This window comes from Diabrotica undecimpunctata, chromosome 5, assembly GCF_040954645.1.
Source record: "Diabrotica undecimpunctata isolate CICGRU chromosome 5, icDiaUnde3, whole genome shotgun sequence".
Taxonomy (NCBI): domain Eukaryota; kingdom Metazoa; phylum Arthropoda; class Insecta; order Coleoptera; family Chrysomelidae; genus Diabrotica; species Diabrotica undecimpunctata.
Window position 1 is genome coordinate 145,093,591 of NC_092807.1, and position 21,801 is coordinate 145,115,391.

Consider the following 21,801-nt stretch of genomic DNA (forward strand, 5'->3'; position numbering starts at 1 on the left):
ATTCAATAAGAAGGCAAATGAAGATGGAACAGGAGCGAACCTCTAGGAAGTAGAAGGAGAAGAATACACATTTCGACGATAATTATTTAATCATACCTTTTTCTCTTAAGTCAACTTTAAGCTTTTGCTGTGCGTTTATTAATATATTGATATGTTTGATCTAATTTTTAAAATATATTAATGAATTGAATGATTTATTCTGGAGCTAGATACAAGACATAAAGACAATCCCTGTATTATAAACTTCGTTTGCATCAAAATATTTTTAATAAGAATATTAAATATATAAGAAACGAAGTTTATGTCAAAATACAAAATGTATGCACTGAGAACAGGACTCCGCATGCTCCCTGCTTTTTTTATCTAGGTATAATTCTTAAAAATACTACCTAATGAAATTATAACTACATTTATTTCAAAATGGTGATAAAATACGATTTTTTGGCAGAACATAAAAATATCAAAATCAAGTAAAACACTCCACAAGAAAGTTGCGAAGTCCTATGTTGTCTGTTAAGGACCCTAAGGGCTACATTTAAACATAATAAAATGCTATGCACCAAAGTCAAAGGACAAAACAATATATTAGCACTCCAAGCAGTAACCAACAGGACAAATTAATCAGTCAGGAGGATTCCGAATTTGTTTCGAATGAACTGTGCATTTTAGAATATCAATTATATTTAGCTCAACAAAATACCCAATTTTGAGCGTAGGCAACTTCTTTTTCAAATATTTGTTGATCTACTATTGTTGAATAATGCGAAGATGGGGTTTATTACAGAAAAAACAATATAAAATAAGTTTATAATACCACTAACTTTAATTCTAAGAGTAGCATGCTTAAAACATTAATTTTTTCTACAAATTCTGTTGCACATCATCGAAAATAAAAGCTATATCGTCATATAATTATCAATCATTTAGATACCGTACCATGAAGGTATCTACGCACAATATACCAACATTTCCTTTTAGGCTTATAGATTTATTATTGAGAAAAATAGAATTTGTTTTAAATAAATTTGACTATCAATTTCTTCATTAATATCAAATCATTAATATTATTGATCTTTGAAGCTTCTTGATATTGTTCCCATTGATTTTTTGCTGCACTGTCAGTAACATTACAACCTGGTATAAACATAAATTAGTTTTATATGACTACTTCATCATCATCAACCTGTATGCGTCCACCGCTGGACATAGGTCTCCCTCAGCTCTTTCCATCTGTCTCTGTCTTGTGCGGCACGAATCCAGTTACTGATAACATGCTTCAGGTCGTCAGTCCATCTAGTTAGTGGGCATCCTCTGCTCCGTATTGCTTCTTGCCTTGGTCTCCATTCTAAAATACGTTTTGTTCATCGGTTGTCTGATAGGGTCTGTTGTTTTTGTTCTACGACGTATTTCTTCGTTTGGGATTCGGTCTCTTAGAGAAACACCCAACATCTGGCGCTCCATAGCCATCTGACTCATGTGAATCTTATTAACTACCTTTTTTGTGAGTGTTAATGTTTCCGCTCTATAAATGAGTACAGGTAATACACATTCTTCTTCCTTTGCCCTATCCGTTTCGGACGTTGGCTATTAACGAGGCTATTTTGACTTTGTTTACGGCACCTCTGAACAGTTCGGTCGATGTTAGTCCGAACCATTGTCGCAGTTTATGGATCCATGAGTGTCGTCTTCTTCCCGGTCCTCTCCTACTGTCGATTCTTCCTTGGACTATTAACTGTAGCAGCCGGTACTTAGTATGCCTCATGACATGTCCGAAGTACTCAAGCTTCCTTTTCTTTACGGTGAAGATTATTTCTTTGCTTTTGCCTATTCTCTGCATTACTTCCACGTTAGTGATGTGGTCTGTCCAGGATATCCGAAGAATACGGCGATATATCCACAGCTCAAAGGATTCTAGTTTCTTCAGGGTGGCTTCCGTTGTGGTCCATGCCTCTGCTCCATAGAACAAGACCGGGAAGACATAACACTTGACCAGTCTTAATTTTAGTTCCATTGAGATTTTGCTTGTGAACCACTTTTTCATATTGTTGAACGCGTTTCGCGCTTTTTCAATTCGTGATCTTATTTCTGTTGACTGGTCCCATTTTGTGTTGACTGTGGTTCCAAGGTATGTGTATGTCTCCACTTGTTCTATTTTTCGGTTGTTTAATGTCAGTTGCATCGGAGGTTGTTGTGTTCTGCTGATGAGCATGCATTTAATTTTGGTTGTATTGAGTTCTAAACCATATTCTTGACTTGCTGTGTGTATGCTTTGCATGAGTCTTTGAAGCTCGTTGCAGTCATTTGCGATAATAACTGTGTCGTCAGCATATCTAATATTATTGATTACCTCTCCGTTTACTTTGATACCCTCCGAAACTTCTCCCAGTGCTTCTCTGAAGATTTGTTCAGAGTATATATTGAACAGGAGCGGCGAGAGGACGCATCCCTGTCGTACACCCTTTTTAATATCTATCTTCCCACTGCGTAAGTTGCCCATCTTTATCTCAGCACTTTGGTTCCAATAGAGACTGGTTATTATGCGCAGATCCTTGCCATCAATATGCATCTTCCTGAGCATTTCCATGAGTTTATCATGTTTGACCTTGTCAAACGCCTTGGAGAAGTCGATGAAGCACAAGTGGACGTCCTTGTGCATGTCTCTGCATCTTTGAATTAAAACTTGCAGACTGAATGCCCAATGCGCTTCGGAATCCGAACTGTGACTCCGATAAATTTGCTTCGCATTTGTTATATATTCTATTGTGTATGATTTTGGTGAAAACTTTGGTAATGTGATTTATCAAGTTTATTAAGCGGTGTTGATCACAGTGTTTTGCACTTGGTGTTTTAGGTATGGCTACAAAGGTCGATCGAAGCCATTCCTCCGGAATCTCCCCTTTGTCGTAAAAGGTGTTAAAAAGGCCTGTCAGAAAATCGAGGAAGTGGTCATCCGTTTCGCATAGGAGTTTTATGATCTCGCCCTGTATGTTATCGGGAATTGGTGTTTTGTCGTTTTTTAGCGATGAAATGGCTTTTTCCACTTCAGACCTTAGTATTTCGGGTCCAGTCATGTCGTCATCTTGGTCCACTGTCGCTCTGCGTTTATCGTTAAAAAGTCGTTCTACGTAATCTTTCCGTGTGTCAATGAGCTTCAAGTCGTCTGATATAAGGTTACCGTCTGCGTCTATTGGAAAATAGGAAAATCTTTGACCAATACACATTGGTCAAAGATTTTCCTTTTGAGACATATGGGTAGATCCGATTTAAATACATAGTTTAATTTACCAAACGCTGCCCAGGCTAATCCTATGCGACGTGGGAGCTCACATGTCTGGTTATTTCTGCCCAACCGAATTTCATGTCCTAGGTACTTATACGATGTAGTCTACACAATATCCCTTCCATCAAGAGCAATATTTCGATTTAGCACAAGATTAGTCATTATTTGCGTCTTGTTCATATTAATCTTTTGTCGGACCTCCAAGGAAGCGTGACATAATTTTTCAAACATTATTATTGCATCATCCATACCATCGGCTATAAAGACGATCATCATCTGTAAATCCCAAATAACTGATCTTCTGTCCATTTATGTTAATACCATGTTCGTTCATATGTGCCTTAGTACATACTTGTACGAAGGCACATCTGAGAAGGCATATGACTACTTAACTGTTTTTAATTTTTGCTTGTTATAGGTATTAAGCAAACACTAATATTAAACTAACATTTCACGGTCGTAATATAAATTTAAATAGCTGATCAACGAGGTGCAACAGAAATTGTAAAAATCTAAAAAGTGTTGTATAGTCGCCTACCGAAAGAGTGGCCTATCCATATCCATAGAATATAATAGTCTAAATTTGTTTTAACTCTTTTGTGTACCATTAGATGGTTGGGCTTTATTTTCGTAAAACGACTGATACACACTTAATTTTGGCATAATTTAAAATGGCAATAGAAATGAACACTTTTATATCAAGGCTTGAGTAGTCTTCAGATTGTATGTTGATTTGGTAATACATTTTAATTACTATTTCTATTTGTAAAACATCCTCCATTTAAAAACCAAATGGATAACCAAGGATTTAACTTGAAACGAAAAATGAACCATTTGGTAATCCTTAAGATAATAACCTAATGCAAAATTGAGAGCAAATCGGATAGAGGTAGAAGAAAGATCTCATGGCTCAACAATGTGCGGCAACTGTATTAGAGTTGGTAACAAATCAATATTTTGGACAGCACAGACAAAATGAAGATAAAAGAAGCAATAAAAAAGTGGAAAAAAGTTTTAATTAAGAGACAACGGAAGTATTCAAATTTTACAAAGTTTAAAAACTATGTACATTAAAAAATGTTACCGTCTGCGTCTATTGGAAAATAGGAAAATCTTTGACCAATACACATTGGTCAAAGATTTTCCTTTTGAGACATATGGGTAGATCCGATTTAAATACATAGTTTAATTTACCAAACGCTGCCCAGGCTAATCCTATGCGACGTGGGAGCTCACATGTCTGGTTATTTCTGCCCAACCGAATTTCATGTCCTAGGTACTTATACGATGTAGTCTACACAATATCCCTTCCATCAAGAGCAATATTTCGATTTAGCACAAGATTAGTCATTATTTGCGTCTTGTTCATATTAATCTTTTGTCGGACCTCCAAGGAAGCGTGACATAATTTTTCAAACATTATTATTGCATCATCCATACCATCGGCTATAAAGACGATCATCATCTGTAAATCCCAAATAACTGATCTTCTGTCCATTTATGTTAATACCATGTTCGTTCATATGTGCCTTAGTACATACTTGTACGAAGGCACATCTGAGAAGGCATATGACTACTTAACTGTTTTTAATTTTTGCTTGTTATAGGTATTAAGCAAACACTAATATTAAACTAACATTTCACGGTCGTAATATAAATTTAAATAGCTGATCAACGAGGTGCAACAGAAATTGTAAAAATCTAAAAAGTGTTGTATAGTCGCCTACCGAAAGAGTGGCCTATCCATATCCATAGAATATAATAGTCTAAATTTGTTTTAACTCTTTTGTGTACCATTAGATGGTTGGGCTTTATTTTCGTAAAACGACTGATACACACTTAATTTTGGCATAATTTAAAATGGCAATAGAAATGAACACTTTTATATCAAGGCTTGAGTAGTCTTCAGATTGTATGTTGATTTGGTAATACATTTTAATTACTATTTCTATTTGTAAAACATCCTCCATTTAAAAACCAAATGGATAACCAAGGATTTAACTTGAAACGAAAAATGAACCATTTGGTAATCCTTAAGATAATAACCTAATGCAAAATTGAGAGCAAATCGGATAGAGGTAGAAGAAAGATCTCATGGCTCAACAATGTGCGGCAACTGTATTAGAGTTGGTAACAAATCAATATTTTGGACAGCACAGACAAAATGAAGATAAAAGAAGCAATAAAAAAGTGGAAAAAAGTTTTAATTAAGAGACAACGGAAGTATTCAAATTTTACAAAGTTTAAAAACTATGTACATTAAAAAATGTACAATTGAATACAGTTAAATACGAGTTTAGGTGTTACACTGTTAGATCAGTTTTGATCAGACGGCTTTTCTACAAAATTTACAGGAAGTAAATAAGGAAAAGTGGATCAAATAAAGCAAAGATGGCGAAAATAGCCTAGCCCACAATAACGTAGTTAATTAAACTCACATTTTTACATTCATTTAAAATTAGGAGAATACATTGATCATATGATGCCAGTCAACTGACCTTAAAGTGATACTTCAGTAGAATAATTGCGAACTTATGAACGAAAATCGGATATTTTTAGGACATACCATATATTTTATAATTTTTGATTTATTTCCATCGAATGGAAACGATAATGAGACCGGCCAAGCAGAAAAAGATATCATCATCATTTTGGCTTTACAACCCTGTGTGGGTCCTAGCCTCCCCAAGAATTTTTCTCCAGTCGTCCCTATCCATCGCCTTCCTCCGCCAAGCACGTATTTCCATATTTCTCATATCTTGGTCTATGTTATCTAGGAATCTTGTTCTGGGTCTTCCTTTTCTTCTTTGACCAATAGGTCTATCAAGGAGCGTTTTTCTAGCTGGGTCGGTTTGCTCCATCCGCATTACATGGCCTACCCACCTCAGACGTCCTATCTTTATGTGTTTTACGATATCTGGTTCCTGGTATATCCTATAGAGTTCGAAGTTGTATCGTCTTCTCCAGACACCATTTTCATTTACCGCTCCATAGATGCGCCTTAGTATTTTTCTTTCGAAACATCCTAACATGTTTTCATTGCTTTTTGTTAAAGTCCAGGTTTCTGAACCATATGTTAGGACTGGGCGTATTATTGTTTTGTAGAGTTTTACTTTTGTATTTCTTGATATAACTGTAGATTTAAAAAGGAGATTAAGCCCAAAATAGCATCTATTAGCCGTGCAAATTCTGCGGTTTATCTCTGCGGTAGTGTCATTTTCAGTATTGACGAGCATTCCCAGGTATACAAATTCGTTAACTGCTTCGATGACGTCATTTTCTATAACAAGTGGCCGTAGTGTTTGTGGTTGCGTGTTTATTTTCATATATTTTATTTTGTTGGTGTTTTTTGTAGCTAATTATTTTAATGCTACATATGCCTTTCGTACAGCGTTTTCCGTTCTACCAACAATATATGATATCAACAGCATAGATAAGAATTTGCACTGATTTATTATATATTGAACCAATGGTTGTGATTTGTGACATACGTATTACTTTTTCCAGAGCTAGATTGAATAGTATACAGGAGAGTGGGTCTCCCTGACGTAGCCCGTTAGAAAAAGATATACAAAAGAGAATTACAGACGTTATGTGGTGAAATATATTATAAAGTGGAAGTGGAGACGATGCGTTGCAAGTTTTTTAAAGGAACCAATAACGAGACAAGCTGATAAATTCTGAGAGAAGATGCTAACCTAACCTATATTCAACGGTGATAATGATCTTTCAATTATTCCACTCAGTATATTATACTCTAGAGCTTTAAAAAATATTTGAAACGATGACAACATTAATGCCAAAAATGTCTACAATTGGATATTTTTAAAAGACAAGGTCTATTGTCATAATAGTTTCGTATGGGCATTATATGCTGTTTAATTAAAAATAATGTGTAAAGCATGCAAAGTGATGTTTTCTTTTAAAATTCTTTAATTGACATTAGAACAGTCTCTCACATAACAAAATATGATAAAAAATTAATATCGCATTTCATATTTATGACTATAAACATTAATATATTTAATAAACATCTAAACAACAAAAAACTACCTACCTTCCTGTTATTATTCATCAGATTTTATTAAATCATGAAATCTAATCAATTCATATAATTAAATGCAACGTCTAATAAAATAAAGTCAATCGCGAATGAATTTTTAAAATTTTAAAACTATTTTAATGCTTTCAATATTCCAGTGTATAATATAATACCTAAATTGTCATTGTCATGGCAAAGCTATCCACTTTGTCTGACAAAATATAAAGATTAATTTTAATTGAATGAGACATGGTCAAGATAATGCAAGGCTAAATTCGCAGCCTCTTGGGGGAGTTTTTAACCCCTAGAATGCGCGTCCCTAGGTGGCGGAATTGGGAACACCCTCACCAGTATTAGCTAATGGGTAGGTGGGAAATAAAATACAACCCGCCAACCAACAGGCAGAGTAGACGATACTCTTAAGCTGCAGAGAAATGGAGAAGAAACTCCAAAATCAAAGTCGAGGGTTTAGGCATCGTGTTAACTCCTCGATACTCATCGAAAATTTGGCAAGTTAAAAACTCCAAAATCCAGCTTCGAAACAGAACTGATATACAACGACGAAAAATGTTAAGGAAAAGGAAAACGATTTTTGCAACATGGAACGTCCAAGGAATCTCAAACAAAACTCAAGAAGTCATAAGAATATAACAGTCATATGAATATAACAGTTATTACGGAAACTAAACGAAAATGTCAAGGGTCGAAAAACCTAAGTCGATAAGACCACTTCTACACAGAAATTACAAAAGAACGTTCAGCCACACAAGGTGTCTCCATTATGGAAACCGTCACCAGAGAAAATACATGCATGTAACAGCATGGGAAGGTATTAATGAAATATATATATATATATATATATATATATATATATATATATATATATATATACATATATATATATATATATATATATATATATATATATATATATATATATATATATATATACATATATTCTTAGGGGATCTCAATAGCTGAGTCGGAGTACGGAAAAATAACAAAGCAGTACGTAGATATGGAGAAGACACTATAACTAATAACGGAGAAAGATTAAGAGACATATGCTACCAGAACGAACTCAAAATTATGAACGGTTACTTCCAGTAAAAAATAATTCATAAATACACATGGATTCAAGAAAGACGAGTTTTACTATTAGTAATAGACTATGTCATTCTAAAGAAAAAGAATTAAAAGAACACACCGAGTATGTAGAGAACCTACACTACATGCGGCAGAAAACATTACCTCCTACGTACAATTTTCACCTAAAAGAGAACGGAAAACGCTAGAAAACGATTTGAATAGTTTACAACATAGTACTTCCAAACAGTTAAAGAATGGCAAGCCACTGAGTCCAAAAAACATATTTCCAGAACTCGTTAAATATAAACCAAGAGTATTAATTGAACAGCTACAACTGTTTCAGTAATGCATAAAAAAGCATGAATAACCATAGAAATGGAAAAAATCATATATGAGCTCTATTCATAAGAAGGGAGATAAATCGAAAATAATAAAAAACCAAAGATAGAAACAATTTACCCCGTGTCAAAATATTACCCACGTAGTACAGGTACCTTTTGTTAAATTAGATCAAGTTTTAAATAAGCTGTTCCTATTAATTTCCTAAACATATGAAGATTGACACAAGTTTAATTTTCTAGTAAATTGTAGAATTGTTTGGCGTTATTGGGTTCTTGGTAATCTTATTAATTACTTGCATTCTACAGTCCCTTCCCACCCTCCGATAGGAATCAAGCCCAGATCTCCTCGTACATCAAGGAAGAATCGCCAAGGCTTAAATTCTACAATAAATCTTAGCACATATGTATATAAAATGCGACATTATTAGAAAGGGTCCACTGACTAGTACAAACTAAATATGTATCTACAAATATTTACGTAACTAATAAACTAAGGTTCAAAAAAACATATTATAAAATACACAATTCTTACAAGGTTCCTCCTAACTACAAGCATTCGTAGTCGCAAGCAAAATTGCGTATTAAAAATTAAGGCTATTAGCTAAAACATTCGCTGAGACTAACCCTTAACGTGACGTTTGATGAACGACGATATTCCTAAACTTGCTGCATGTAAACATTTACAAGTCTTCACATGTACAAGAGATACAGTTTAAAAATGGAAGCACTAGTCGTGTTCGTTTTGATTACTTTATTAGAATAAAAACTTCAAACAAAACTTAACAAACTAACGGCTATAGTAATATGTAACATAAATTAGAATAAAACAAATCTAAAAAATATTTGTGTTCAGAACCTGAGTTAACGGAATAGGGTTTTCGGTATTAGGTAATAGGATAAATGTAAAATAGAATAAAAATATTTTAATAATAACAGTAAAAAATCGTTGTAATTATATTAACTTAAATAATGAGTATAGTGGTGTTGGTAATTTGATTTGTTGCTTAGGTGGCACAATTTGTTGGCGTTCTGTTTATTTCCAGTACATAGTCTATAAGAGCAAGATTTACTCAGCCATTTCAGCAACTACCAATATCATTTTAATAAAATACGAGAATTTTTCATAATTACGTTCTCAAACACAGAGATGGCGCGAATTCGGGTAAATTTTCTTTACCATCCTGTAGAATCAACTTTTAATAGTTTAAATATGACAATGCAGTACGATCCGCCAATTGGTCCGCTTTTGACAATAGGCCAAAGTGAATTCCTCGTGTGATTTGTGAAATATGTGGTGGAAAAAACTAAGTTGTGAAGGGTGATAAAGTATAGATGACGCAACAGAAATGAGGACGCCAAAATTTGATGGCGTTATTTAGACTTTCTATTACAGTCGTCCGTTAGATTTAGCTCGTGAAAATTATTGTCAAATAAATTTTCAAAACTTTAAAAAGTCGTCAGTTTTAACAAAATTGAAAGAAAAGAAATAACAAACAGAAAGAAAAAATTGGGATTACTGAAATAGATGAAACAAGTTTAACACTACACTCAACTTGTATAAAACTATATCACACTTTTCGATTAACGATGAGACAACATGAAGTTAAAGGGGTGGTTAAACGACTTCAAAATAAAAAAGTCTGTGCACCAAAAGGCACCCCCAATGAGTTAATAAAACATTATTTGGGAATTTCTTGCCTACGTTTTTACACAATTCTTGCCAGAGTAGGACCTCCCACCAGAAGGACAGAAGAATACATCAGTAACATTTACAAAAAGAGTGACAGAAAAAAAATGTGAAAACTGCAGAGGCTAAAGTGGCGCAATAAACTCACAATCTAGAGTCTAATAAATAATTAAGAATATAATCGAGCAAGAGATATAAGAAGCCGAAGAACAAAATGGCTTAAGAGCGAAAAGATCTTGTATGGACCATATATTGACTTTAAAACAAGTAGTGGAAACAAGATTGGAATACGACCTCCAGACTCACTTGGAATTTGTTGATCTAACTAAGGCTTATGATATATAAGCCTCAAAAATATAACCGCTGTAAAGAAGCTGTACAGAGGTATGACGGCATACATCAAAGTAGGAGGCAAATTATGCGGCAATATTACTATCAACAAAGGTCTTAAAGCAAGGCTGCTGCATAGCTCCTACTTTGTTCAAAACTTACCTCAATAAATTTTTACATTTGGCCAGTTGGCGAAAAAAGTGGTAAAGAGTGTAAAAGATGGTGTTTTAGAAGGGTAAACTGTAGATGTATTGTCGGAATAAAAGGTTGTTCCTAACGTCGTCCAATATCTTTGAGCCAACTTGGATTTGCAGTTCACGTAATTCGCCATCGAAGAGAAGTCTACTGACTTCTTTTTGCCGTAAATAGAGGTCGCTACTAGCGTACTCAGACATGTTATGTTACTATAATAGTCATATAGATAAACAGCATTTCATTTCAATATGACCTACCACAAGCCTTCCTGATGATTGGTGAAACCACGAAAAAAATAAATGCAATCGTTTACTTTCATTTTTACGTCTTGTCTCAAGTGTTTAGAGAGGAAGTGAAGACAAAATGTGAAGAAAAGAAGAAAGCCTTTTTACAATAGAGAACACAACAAACACAACAGGCATACAACCATTATAAACGAATAAGAAATTAAACTAATACTTTAGTTAGACAAATAAAAAGGGAACACTGGCAAAGCTTCTCAAAACAGATGGAACAAGACTTCTCCGGAACACAAAAAGAAATATGGAGAATGGCCAGAGGACAAAGAAAAGAGATGAACGAACTAATAAAATCGAAACACATTCAGAAGGAAACATGGGCAGACTATTTTCAATCCCTATTTGCTAAAGGTGACGATAAGGAACAACCAACACCAGAGGTGACGGGAAACGAAGAAATAAATATTGAGGAGGAGGGGGTAAAGGAAGCATTAAGGAAATTAAAAAACAGAAAATCACCAAGAGATGACATAATACAAAACGAACTCTTAAAGTAGGACCAGATCTGACCAAACAACTATTAAAACTAACGCAAAAAATAATAGAACAAAACAGAATTCGTCAAAAACGGAGATCAAGCATCCTAATACCACTCTTCAAAAAGGGAGACAAATTGTACCCAAAAAATTACAGAGTAATTAATTTATTAAATACAACACTAAAATTAACAACCAAAGTGATAACAAATAAACGGAATGAAATTATAACACTAGCAGAAGAACAACAAAGTTTTAGGTCGGGAAGATCATGTACCGACGCTATATTTATAATGAGGCAAGTGCAAGATAAACCGTTAGAATACAGCAAACCGGTTTCGTGGACTTTAAGAAGGTATTTGATCCGGTCAAATTAGATAACGTTATTCACTTATTGTACGCAAGAGAGATACTTCTAGGAATAAAACGATCAAAAATATCTACCAAAACAACACAATAAAAGTAAAAGTAGGAGAAAAACTAACTGACCCTATTGAAGCTGGCAATGGGATAAGACAGGGATTTAATCTCTAGCTCATCGGATAACCAAGAAAGAGGATGTGAAGAAGTGACCATCAAGGACATCAGAGACATTTTTGATTCCTCGTGGCGCTTTTGCTTTATATGTTAATGATAGTTACGCCGTTATATTTCCCGCGTAGTGACAGTGCCTCAATTTAATGCCTATATTAAATAACAACTTTTACGAAACATAATATTACTAATATCTAACTTATAAACAAAAAACAATAGTTGAAGTTGCAAAAAGAAAATAATCTCAAATTTTATAAAAATATTCACCAGATTATGTCTTACCGATGATTGTAGGGATTCCAGTACTTGGATCTTTATATTTTTGATAGTTTTAATAGTGTAAGTTATTAACTCTTTCTGTGCTAATATACAGGAATTTATGTTTCATTCCACCTTCAGTAAGAACTACTTGTATTTCAAAAATATTAGCATTACTTTTGCTAAGTAACATTACTGACTTAACAAGTAAATGATCAAAAAAAAAACTATCTACTACTCTACTTTTGTAGAACTTAGGATATTCAGCCAATAAAAATTTATATTAGAATAAAAATTATTTTTAATACATTCTACAATATTAACACTAATCATTTTTTACCGCAATGGTTGAAATGTATAAAACTTCGATTAGGAATCAAATGATTTGGCTTGTCCAACATATGTTGCAGTATTATTCTGTTCGTTAAAAAAATCAAATAAACCTCTAATAAGTGACTGATATATAAAACTATATATTAAAGCGAACCCCAACATTTTTTAGATTTGTTAAATATATGAGAGAATCGTTTACCGCCCTATCATATATATTATATATAAAAATATATACAACACATGTCACACATTATTTACACTTGATCTTTGAAGTTTTTTATGTTACGAAAAACAGTTCTGAAATGCCACCAAAAAATAAGGACAGTTACTTTCACTTTTTCAACCATATAGCCGCATGTAGAGTAACATAATTCCCCAGAAGCATGAAGTAATTCCAATCACCAAGGGCAGATGTTTCAGCCAAGAATTGACTAAATATATACAAATAATTACCACCCAACTGGGAGTGCTAATATACACTGTAGCCATTATTGTTTATTAAACTGATCATTTTTACTCGAGTAATACAGGAATATACAAATAAAATTAATAAAAGATCAAGGTTTTCCGCGTAAAAGAATTAAAAATTTTTGTTTTAAAGAAACATCTATTTGCACTCATTGGATGGTAAACCGTGGCGGCAAATGTTGTGATCTCTCTTATGCGTTGTTCTATAGCTATCTTCTTGTGGCATTTTAAATTACTTACTATTTTTAATGGGAATTAACTAAACTTTCAGTTTAAAATAGGTTTATTTTGACGCTTAGAATTCCACTTCGTAAATGGTTTTCCAAATACAAATTAAATAAATTATTTTGTTTTTATCGGGGAAAATAGGGGAGGATCAGGCAAGCTTCACCGCAGGAAAATCATGCGTAGACCACATATACACACTGGAACAACTGTTAGAAAAGAAAAAAGCAGAAAATAGAGATATACATTTGGCATTTGTGGACCTGAGAAAGGCGTATGACTATGTACCAAAGTCAGAAATATGGGAGGCGATGTACAAATTAGAAATACAGACGGAACTCATAGAAGCTACAAAAGCTCTGTATAAAGAAAATTAAGTGTCCATTAAAATGGGAAATTATTTCCAACAACCCTATTCAAAATATACTTAGAGAAAGCCTTGACTACATGGAAAAGAAAATGCGAAAGCATGGGATTACCGGTACGAAACGAATACCTATATATGTTAAGCTTTGCAGACGATCAAGTAGTGATTGCACAAGACCAAGAAGATCTCAGTTACATGATGAAGAAACTACAAGAAGAATATACCAAGGCTGGCCTAGATATTAACCTCGCAAAAACAGAGTACCTATCTACAAGTGAACGAGGCATAAAAGATCTACAGATTGACGACAACGTAACAATCAAAGGAAAGGATAAATTCAAATACTTGGGGTTTATAATCACGAAAAAGGCAACAGCAGTCAAAACATTAGTGCGAAGTATTATGACATATGGGGCTGAAAATTGAATTATAAACAAGAAAAACAGCAGTAAGACAGTAGCAAGAGAGATGGAATGCCTGCGAAGATGCTGCAGAGTAACAAGAATGGATAGGAGAATTAATGACGAAATAAAGCAAAGACAATCAATAGAAACAGACATACTAACACATATAGAACAAGAAAGACTAAAGTGGTATGGACATGTAAGAAGAACTAGCGACAGCAGATGGATAAAGAGAATAACCGAATGGAGCCCCATAGGAAGAAGCAAAAGAGGACGACTCCGAAAATCTTGGAGGAACGAAGTAGACGACGTCATGAGAAAGAGAGACCTAAACGATGGAGAATGGGACATCAGAGAGAGAGAAATGGTTGAGCGGGGAAAAGCAGTGAATACTGTAGAATCCCTGAATATATATTGACAATTGGGACATATTATATACATTTTAAAGTAGATGACTTTAAAATTATATTGACAATATTTTTGGGGTGTATTCCTGGGACGATTTTATTGAAGGATAGTTCATTTAATTTCTTGAAATCAACTTTAACTAAAAAATACTAGTCAGAAAAATCGTAGCCGGTGATTTGTGTTCAAAAAAGACAACCACACTCAATCGTGACAGTAAAATTTTTTCGTATTCCATTGTAAATCATGAGGAAAAACCAGGAAAAAACGCATGATACTCTCATGAAAAGTGTAATAAGTCGTATAACACGTCAAAACAAACGTGTTTTCAACATAAATTGTGGATAATTCCCGTTAAAAACAGTAAATAAATCTCTTATGCTGTCCTGACCCTATACACTGTGACTATTATGCTACGTGTACCTGAATATAGAATGTAAAAAACTTTTGAAAAAAAAAATATGACTGTTTCACAATAATTGCCGTCATAGCCACAATATTTTTTTGCGTAATTAAATCAGTTTCTAGGCTTTAAAGAACGTGTTTATTGAACGACTAACTCTTTTACGTGCAATATCAGAATTATTGTAAGTCAGTGGTTACCATAGCGAAAACTTCACGCTGTTCTGTCATATAAAAAAGTATGTCGAATATTTTTCAGCCGAGAAATTAGTTTTCTACCTACACCTCTTCGACTTTCTGTTTTTCTTTTGAAGTCAGTTGCACTATTCAACATGGATTTCCCCTCAATATATGTTTTCTTATGAGTCTCTAATCTAACTATCTATTATTGTTGACTCCCTGTAATAATTCCTATTAGTTACGAGTATCTACTTTGTTGCTATCAAAACAGATAAACGAGATAATTATGGTTCATCGATGGTCCATATAGATTTTAAACAGATGGCGCCTTCAATCCGAAACAATTAAACTATCAACAAAATGAGATATTTTAAAGATTTTTATATTCAATTTTAAAAATAATTCAGAATTCGCTTGGGTTACTGAATTTTTAATTTGTCCCTTATATACAAAAAAAGTAATTTCATTTGCATATTTTTTGTCGTCAAATATTTTAAACTGGTCTAATTGTATAGTTTGTTAGAAAAGAATCCGATTGACCGATAAGATTACTGCATAATATTAAGTAAAGGTAATTACACGGTAAGTATCTTACCATTGAGTTTTTTAGGCAGCTGGTTACACTATATACTTAATATGTATCAACATTTTTAATTTTTAGTACTATCTAATTTCACATTATTAATTTTATTTTTACTTTGCCTTTGGCCACACTTTTTTCTACATGGCTTATTTATTATTATTTTGTTATAATTTAATTATTAAAATGTTGGTTATTTTGCTTTTTTTCAAACCTCAATATTTTTATAAATTGCGATAAATACAAAAATTCAACAATCCAATGCGTATATATATATATATATATATATATATATATATATATATATATATATATATATACGCATATAAGAACCGCAAAATACCCCAATAATTGAGGAGCAAAGTGTTCAACCAATGCATCCTTCCTATCATGACATATGGATGTCAAACCTGGACCCTAAACAAGGCAAACATGAATAAACTAGCCACAACAGAAAGAACAATGGAAAGAGCAATGTTAGGTATACGACTGTCAGATAAAAAGAGGAACGACTGGGTAAGATCCAAATCAAAAGTCGAAGACATAACAACAAAAATTGCCAAACTTATATGGAGCTTCGCGGGCCACTCTAGACAAAAAGACCAACGTTGGAATACTACAATACAACATTGGAGACCTTACGAAAATAAACGACCAAGAGGAAGACTGCACTACAGTAGTGCAGTGACTAGTGAGTGTAGTAGTGTCTGGGGGCTCGGGAGACTGAGACATCGGAAGCCCTGAAGAAGACATCAGAGAAGATGTCGAAAGCTCGGCCCAATGGATATCGACGCGGTTCAACCCGGAAGACTGGTGAGTTTAATATTAATTTTTATAATAGTATTAATCTTAGCTCTAGGTTTAATTGTACTAACCGCGGAAATCTTTCCGAACATTATATATATATATATATTTAAATATATCCCGTTTACAGCGTCCGGCGCCTTTCCGTTCTGTCTCCATTCACGTCTATCGACCCAGTTTCCTGATCGTAGATCTCTGTCTGACATTACCTTTTGGACTCCGTGAAGCCATGTTGTTTTTGATCTTCCTTGTTTTCTCCGCTCAGATGGCTGCCAATCCAATATTATCTTCGGTATGTCATTCTCTGTAGATGTCAGTAACAAATAAGTGTTTTTTTTTGTATTTCTTCTATGATGGTGGATGTTCTGTCCATGATTTGTCTTATTCTTTCATTTGTTACGTACATCATTCCGGATATACCTGCTGATCTGCGCCAAAAATCTATTTCCATAAGGAGTTTTTCTTGTTTCTTCTCTTAGTAAGTTGCCAGGTTTCGCATACAAAAAGTATAAAGATTTTAAAAATGCTGTTATATAGCTGTATTTTTTTCTGTTTGGAGATAGTTTTGACCAGTGTAGTGAGTTTTAATGCGGATATCATTTTTTCCTTTTTATGATTCGTTCTTTGATATCTGTTTGAGTGCGTCCATTTCTTTCGATCTTTGTCCCCAAATAGATATATTCGGAACATGACGAAATTACATTTCCATTTAAGTTTAGTTCATCGCTTTCAGCTCCTCCTATATTCATGTATTTCGTTATTGTTGAGTTCACATTTAGTCCCCATCGCTCGTATATGTATAAATTTCAATGCGTATATATTCCAAAACAAAACATTATGCTTAAGCTTGTACAAATACTATTACACCACTAACGTTAAAATGGAATTAACGTGGTTGGACAACGCATTGAAAGAGTTTTGCTTAACTTGATCAAGATACGAAAAATTGGATACCTGGACTTTAACCTGAGAGGGAAAATATATATGCAATCACTCAATTAATTATCCAAGGAAATATTGAGGGCAAGAGAGAAGTAGGTTGCAAACAAATGCCATGACTATGGAATATAAAGAACTGGACAGGCATAAATAGCACTGGCGATCTGTCACTTTTTCATCTATTACAATTTTCCTTTTATGTTTTCTCTTTTACTATTATTCTTAAATTATTTTGTGTTTCCTGCTCTTGTTTGGTTAAAAAATCGTTTATGAGATTCTTTCATTACATACATGTATGTTTATTATGTATAATCAATTTTTCTTGCCATATTTTCAACTTCTATTAGTCACGTGTTCTCCTTTAGTTTCACAGCATTGTTGACTTTTACTTGTATTTATAAATATTTATGGAAAATATTTACAACTACTTCACTTAATATGTTAGTGTCACTTGTATTGATTACTAAGCTCTGTACATCTAATGTTTTTTATTGCTATTTTCCATAATTTCTAGTCTATTTTCTAAGATTTCTAGTTTTTCCTGGATCATTTTTGAGAATTACATTTTCTTTTCTTATGTTTTGAACCTCCTGCTGATACTCTAGTAACTTATGTCTGATTCCTATTCTTCCTGTTCTTTCTATTATTTTGTTTTTTCCAAAAAGTTCATCTCTTCCTTTATTTATTTTCCTTTACGTTCCATCATTTTGTGTTTTATTGGTCGCTATTCATTTGTATTCATTGTAATAATTGTGTATATGGAGTTGTAAAGAATCTTTACAACTACATAAATATACACTTTAAATATATATAATTTTAATTTAAACGATCTTTCAAATGAGATATTACTTGCCATATGATTCCACTTAAAACTATCTTAAAAACGGCATCCGTCCACCATTTGTAATGATTATATCAATGAAATATAAACACTATAAACAGGTACCTATATAATTCAGTTATCCAAGAGTTTATTACTTAAGTTTTATTGATCAGAAAATATGCGTACTGTATATGATAATATATAGACAACATAATTAATTCAATATATGTATCTTTTGTTCTTTTTATTAGGCAACTTGTTTGTATTTCGCGATTCTTTATTGTGTTTAATAATGATTTTCCGACGACCAAATAGTGATCGCACAAGACGAGGATGACCTCAGTTTTATGATGAGAAAACTGGAGCAGGAATATACAAAGAATGGGATGGAAATAAACCTAAACAAAACTGAATACCTAACAACGGAGAATACAGAAATAAAACAGCTGGAAATAGACGAAGGTAAACAAATCAAAGGAACAGACAAGTATAAGTATTTAGGCTTCATAATATCAAATAAAGGAACAACGGAGGAAGATATAAAAAATAGACTAGGAGAAACAAGAGACTGCATACGAAAATTGAACCCGGTACTATGGGATAAGAACATCAGCATGAAAACAAAGAAAAAAATATATATATGGGTGTGAAAATTGGACAATAAATAAGAAAAACAAAAACAAAATAAGAGCAACAGAGATGGAATTCCTAAGGAGAAGCTGCAGAGTAACAAGAAGAGATAGAATAAATAACATGGAGATTAAGAGGAGAATGGGAATGAACTCCGACATAATAGACTACATCGAACAGAAGAGGTTAACCTGGTACGGACATGTCAGAAGAGCAGACCAAAATCGGTGGATAAATAGAATAACAGAGTGGTGCCCGATATAAAGAAGAAAGAGAGGCAGATCCCGAAAATCTTTCAGAGATGAAGTGGACGAAGCAATGAGTAGAAGAAACTTACAGGAAGGGGACTGGCTAAACAGGAAAAATTGGAGAAAACAGTTGAGTGAAGAAATACAGTGAAAACTGTGGAAATCCTTGTATATATATATATATATATATATATATATATATATATATAAATATATATATATATATATATATATATATATATATATATATATAAATATATATATATATATATATATATATATATATATTATATATATATATATATATATATATATATATATATAATGATTTGCACTTACGGGAATCCAATACTTTAGCGGTCTTCTTTTGTTTTGGGACACTATATTTTTAACTTCGCATTACAGTGTCCACTTCTTTTCTAATACATTAAGGGTTTTCCGGTTAAGTTATACTGCCCATGAATGATTATGTTTACGAAGTGACCAATACAATAGTAAAAATGACCAATTTTTTGGCTACAATGCTCAAAATCCAATTTAAAATGTTTGATTTTAAGTATGTGATGTGAAATCAAATAAAAAATAATCGAAATAAAATCAAACAAATTAAAAGAAAATAATCAAAAATAATAAATTTAAATACTTACATCCCTCAGAATCGACACGATTTTGATATTCTTTAAGTTGTTTTTCTTTTCGTTTTAGATCTAAGTTTAAGGCCTCGTTTCGTTGTCTAAATTCTCTCAATTCTCTGAAAAAGTACATAAAACAAATAACGTTTGAAAAAAAAAAAATAAAAACAAAAATGTTTGAATATACGATGGTGTATTGATATTTAATTAACATAGACCCGTTCCATTGATAAATAAAATATTGCGTTGCCATAACAATGAAGAATAACTACTTATACGAAGTGCCAGGGCCAAGCTTCAAGTTAAAATGTCAAATCAGAATTGCACAATATAAATTCAGAAAGAGGACAGCAACCCAAATTGTGAAAATTGAAAAATAGGTACAATTATTATAATCATCGCTTATAGTCAATGTATTAGTTAAACTCCTATAAGCATAGTTTAATCACTAATATACTCTTTGAATAACTTAAGAACTCAGAAATAAGAAATAAAGTACTTGAAATACGATTTAAAGAACTTACTTTTGAGCAGCAAGTAATGCTTCCCTAGTTTTACTTAAATCTTCGCTAATCGCTTGCTTGGCTTGAATTTCGCTTTGCAGCGAGCTTTGTAAATTTAACAACTCCATTTTATCTAATTTTTGTGATCTTCTATTTCTCCAATTCTTGTCAGTACCGGAGACAACACTTGAAACGCCTAAACAAAAAGTAGCCATTTTACAAAATAAAATTTATATATGTATGTACATACTGTAAATTCTAAGCAAATATTTTACTAGGTTTTATCTGTAAGTTTTATCTAATAAAAAACAAACGACAATAAAAAGATATATTTAATTGTGCGGTGTTTGAAAACTACTAAAATAGGATAACCTAAATAAAAATTATTTAAAAAAATTTAGATAAACTTTTCTGAAAAGTTTAGGAAATTTTTCAGGAAAGAAAAGCACATAAATATCTATATGGGTTGTATATTTTAACAGATCAATATATTCAAGTGTTAATTACCGGTATGTTTAAGATAGTCCAACTCTTCCGTCATTTTGGTAGCTAATGCTTGTAAATAAGCTCTTGCGTCTTTTTCATCGCTAACCCACTGAATGATTTCAGAGAGCTGCGATTCCCATTGGCCTAAAGCTTCCTGTTTGGTCCTTAACTGTTCATATTCTGTTTCCAGATTATTTCGTTCAGATTGTAGACGATTCATCGATTCCGTAAGCTAAAAAATTATAAATGCAACAATTTAGAAGCTTATTTTATTTAAATAAAATGTATGAATGAACGAAGCAAAGTAACGATGACTTTTTAAAACATAATAATGAGGTTAGGTTAGCTTCAATATGAGTGGGCGGATAACAACACTACCACTCGACCTAAGAGGTCTATTGTGGCTCAACATAATAATTAATGAGGTTTAGAAAGAGTTTAGAAGTAATATTATGTGTAAAAACTTAAATTAACAATTAGTTATAAAAAGGTGTCAATTTTTAATAGATTCAACACATTAAATTTTACAAAATTCAAAAAAGTGGATTCTGTAACAAAGAAGCAGAAAATAGACAATTATTAATAGAACTAAGGAAATTGAATAGAAGAAGAAAGTGAAGAATAATTATTTGTTTGTCTCTGGACTATAAAAAGAATTGCTGAAACGAAACGGCTACACATATTATTAAATTCTTATAACAAACAATAATAAGTAATCAAAAATTAGAGTCTAATTGTAAATAAAATGTTCTGAATTTGCTAAAGACGTGCATCTCCGCCTTTTACTTCCTTTTCTATCATTTGTGCACTTCGCTATCTTGGGCTAATGTAATTTGTATTT

The 21,801-nt window shown here is 32.8% G+C and overlaps 1 protein-coding gene across 4 annotated transcripts in view; it reads right to left on the reverse strand.

Moving 5' to 3' along the window:
• Positions 1 to 21,801, reverse strand: part of gek (serine/threonine-protein kinase gek) — a 126,544-nt gene that overhangs the window by 39,213 nt on the left and 65,530 nt on the right. For all 4 annotated transcript variants that reach the window (XM_072532944.1, XM_072532941.1, XM_072532942.1 and 1 more), the window contains 3 exons: positions 20,982 to 21,192; positions 20,496 to 20,670; positions 19,987 to 20,090 (listed from right to left, as the gene is read on the reverse strand). In XM_072532944.1, the coding sequence (XP_072389045.1) occupies positions 19,987 to 20,090; positions 20,496 to 20,670; positions 20,982 to 21,192 (490 nt within the window). The remainder of the gene's footprint in view (positions 1 to 19,986; positions 20,091 to 20,495; positions 20,671 to 20,981; positions 21,193 to 21,801) is intronic.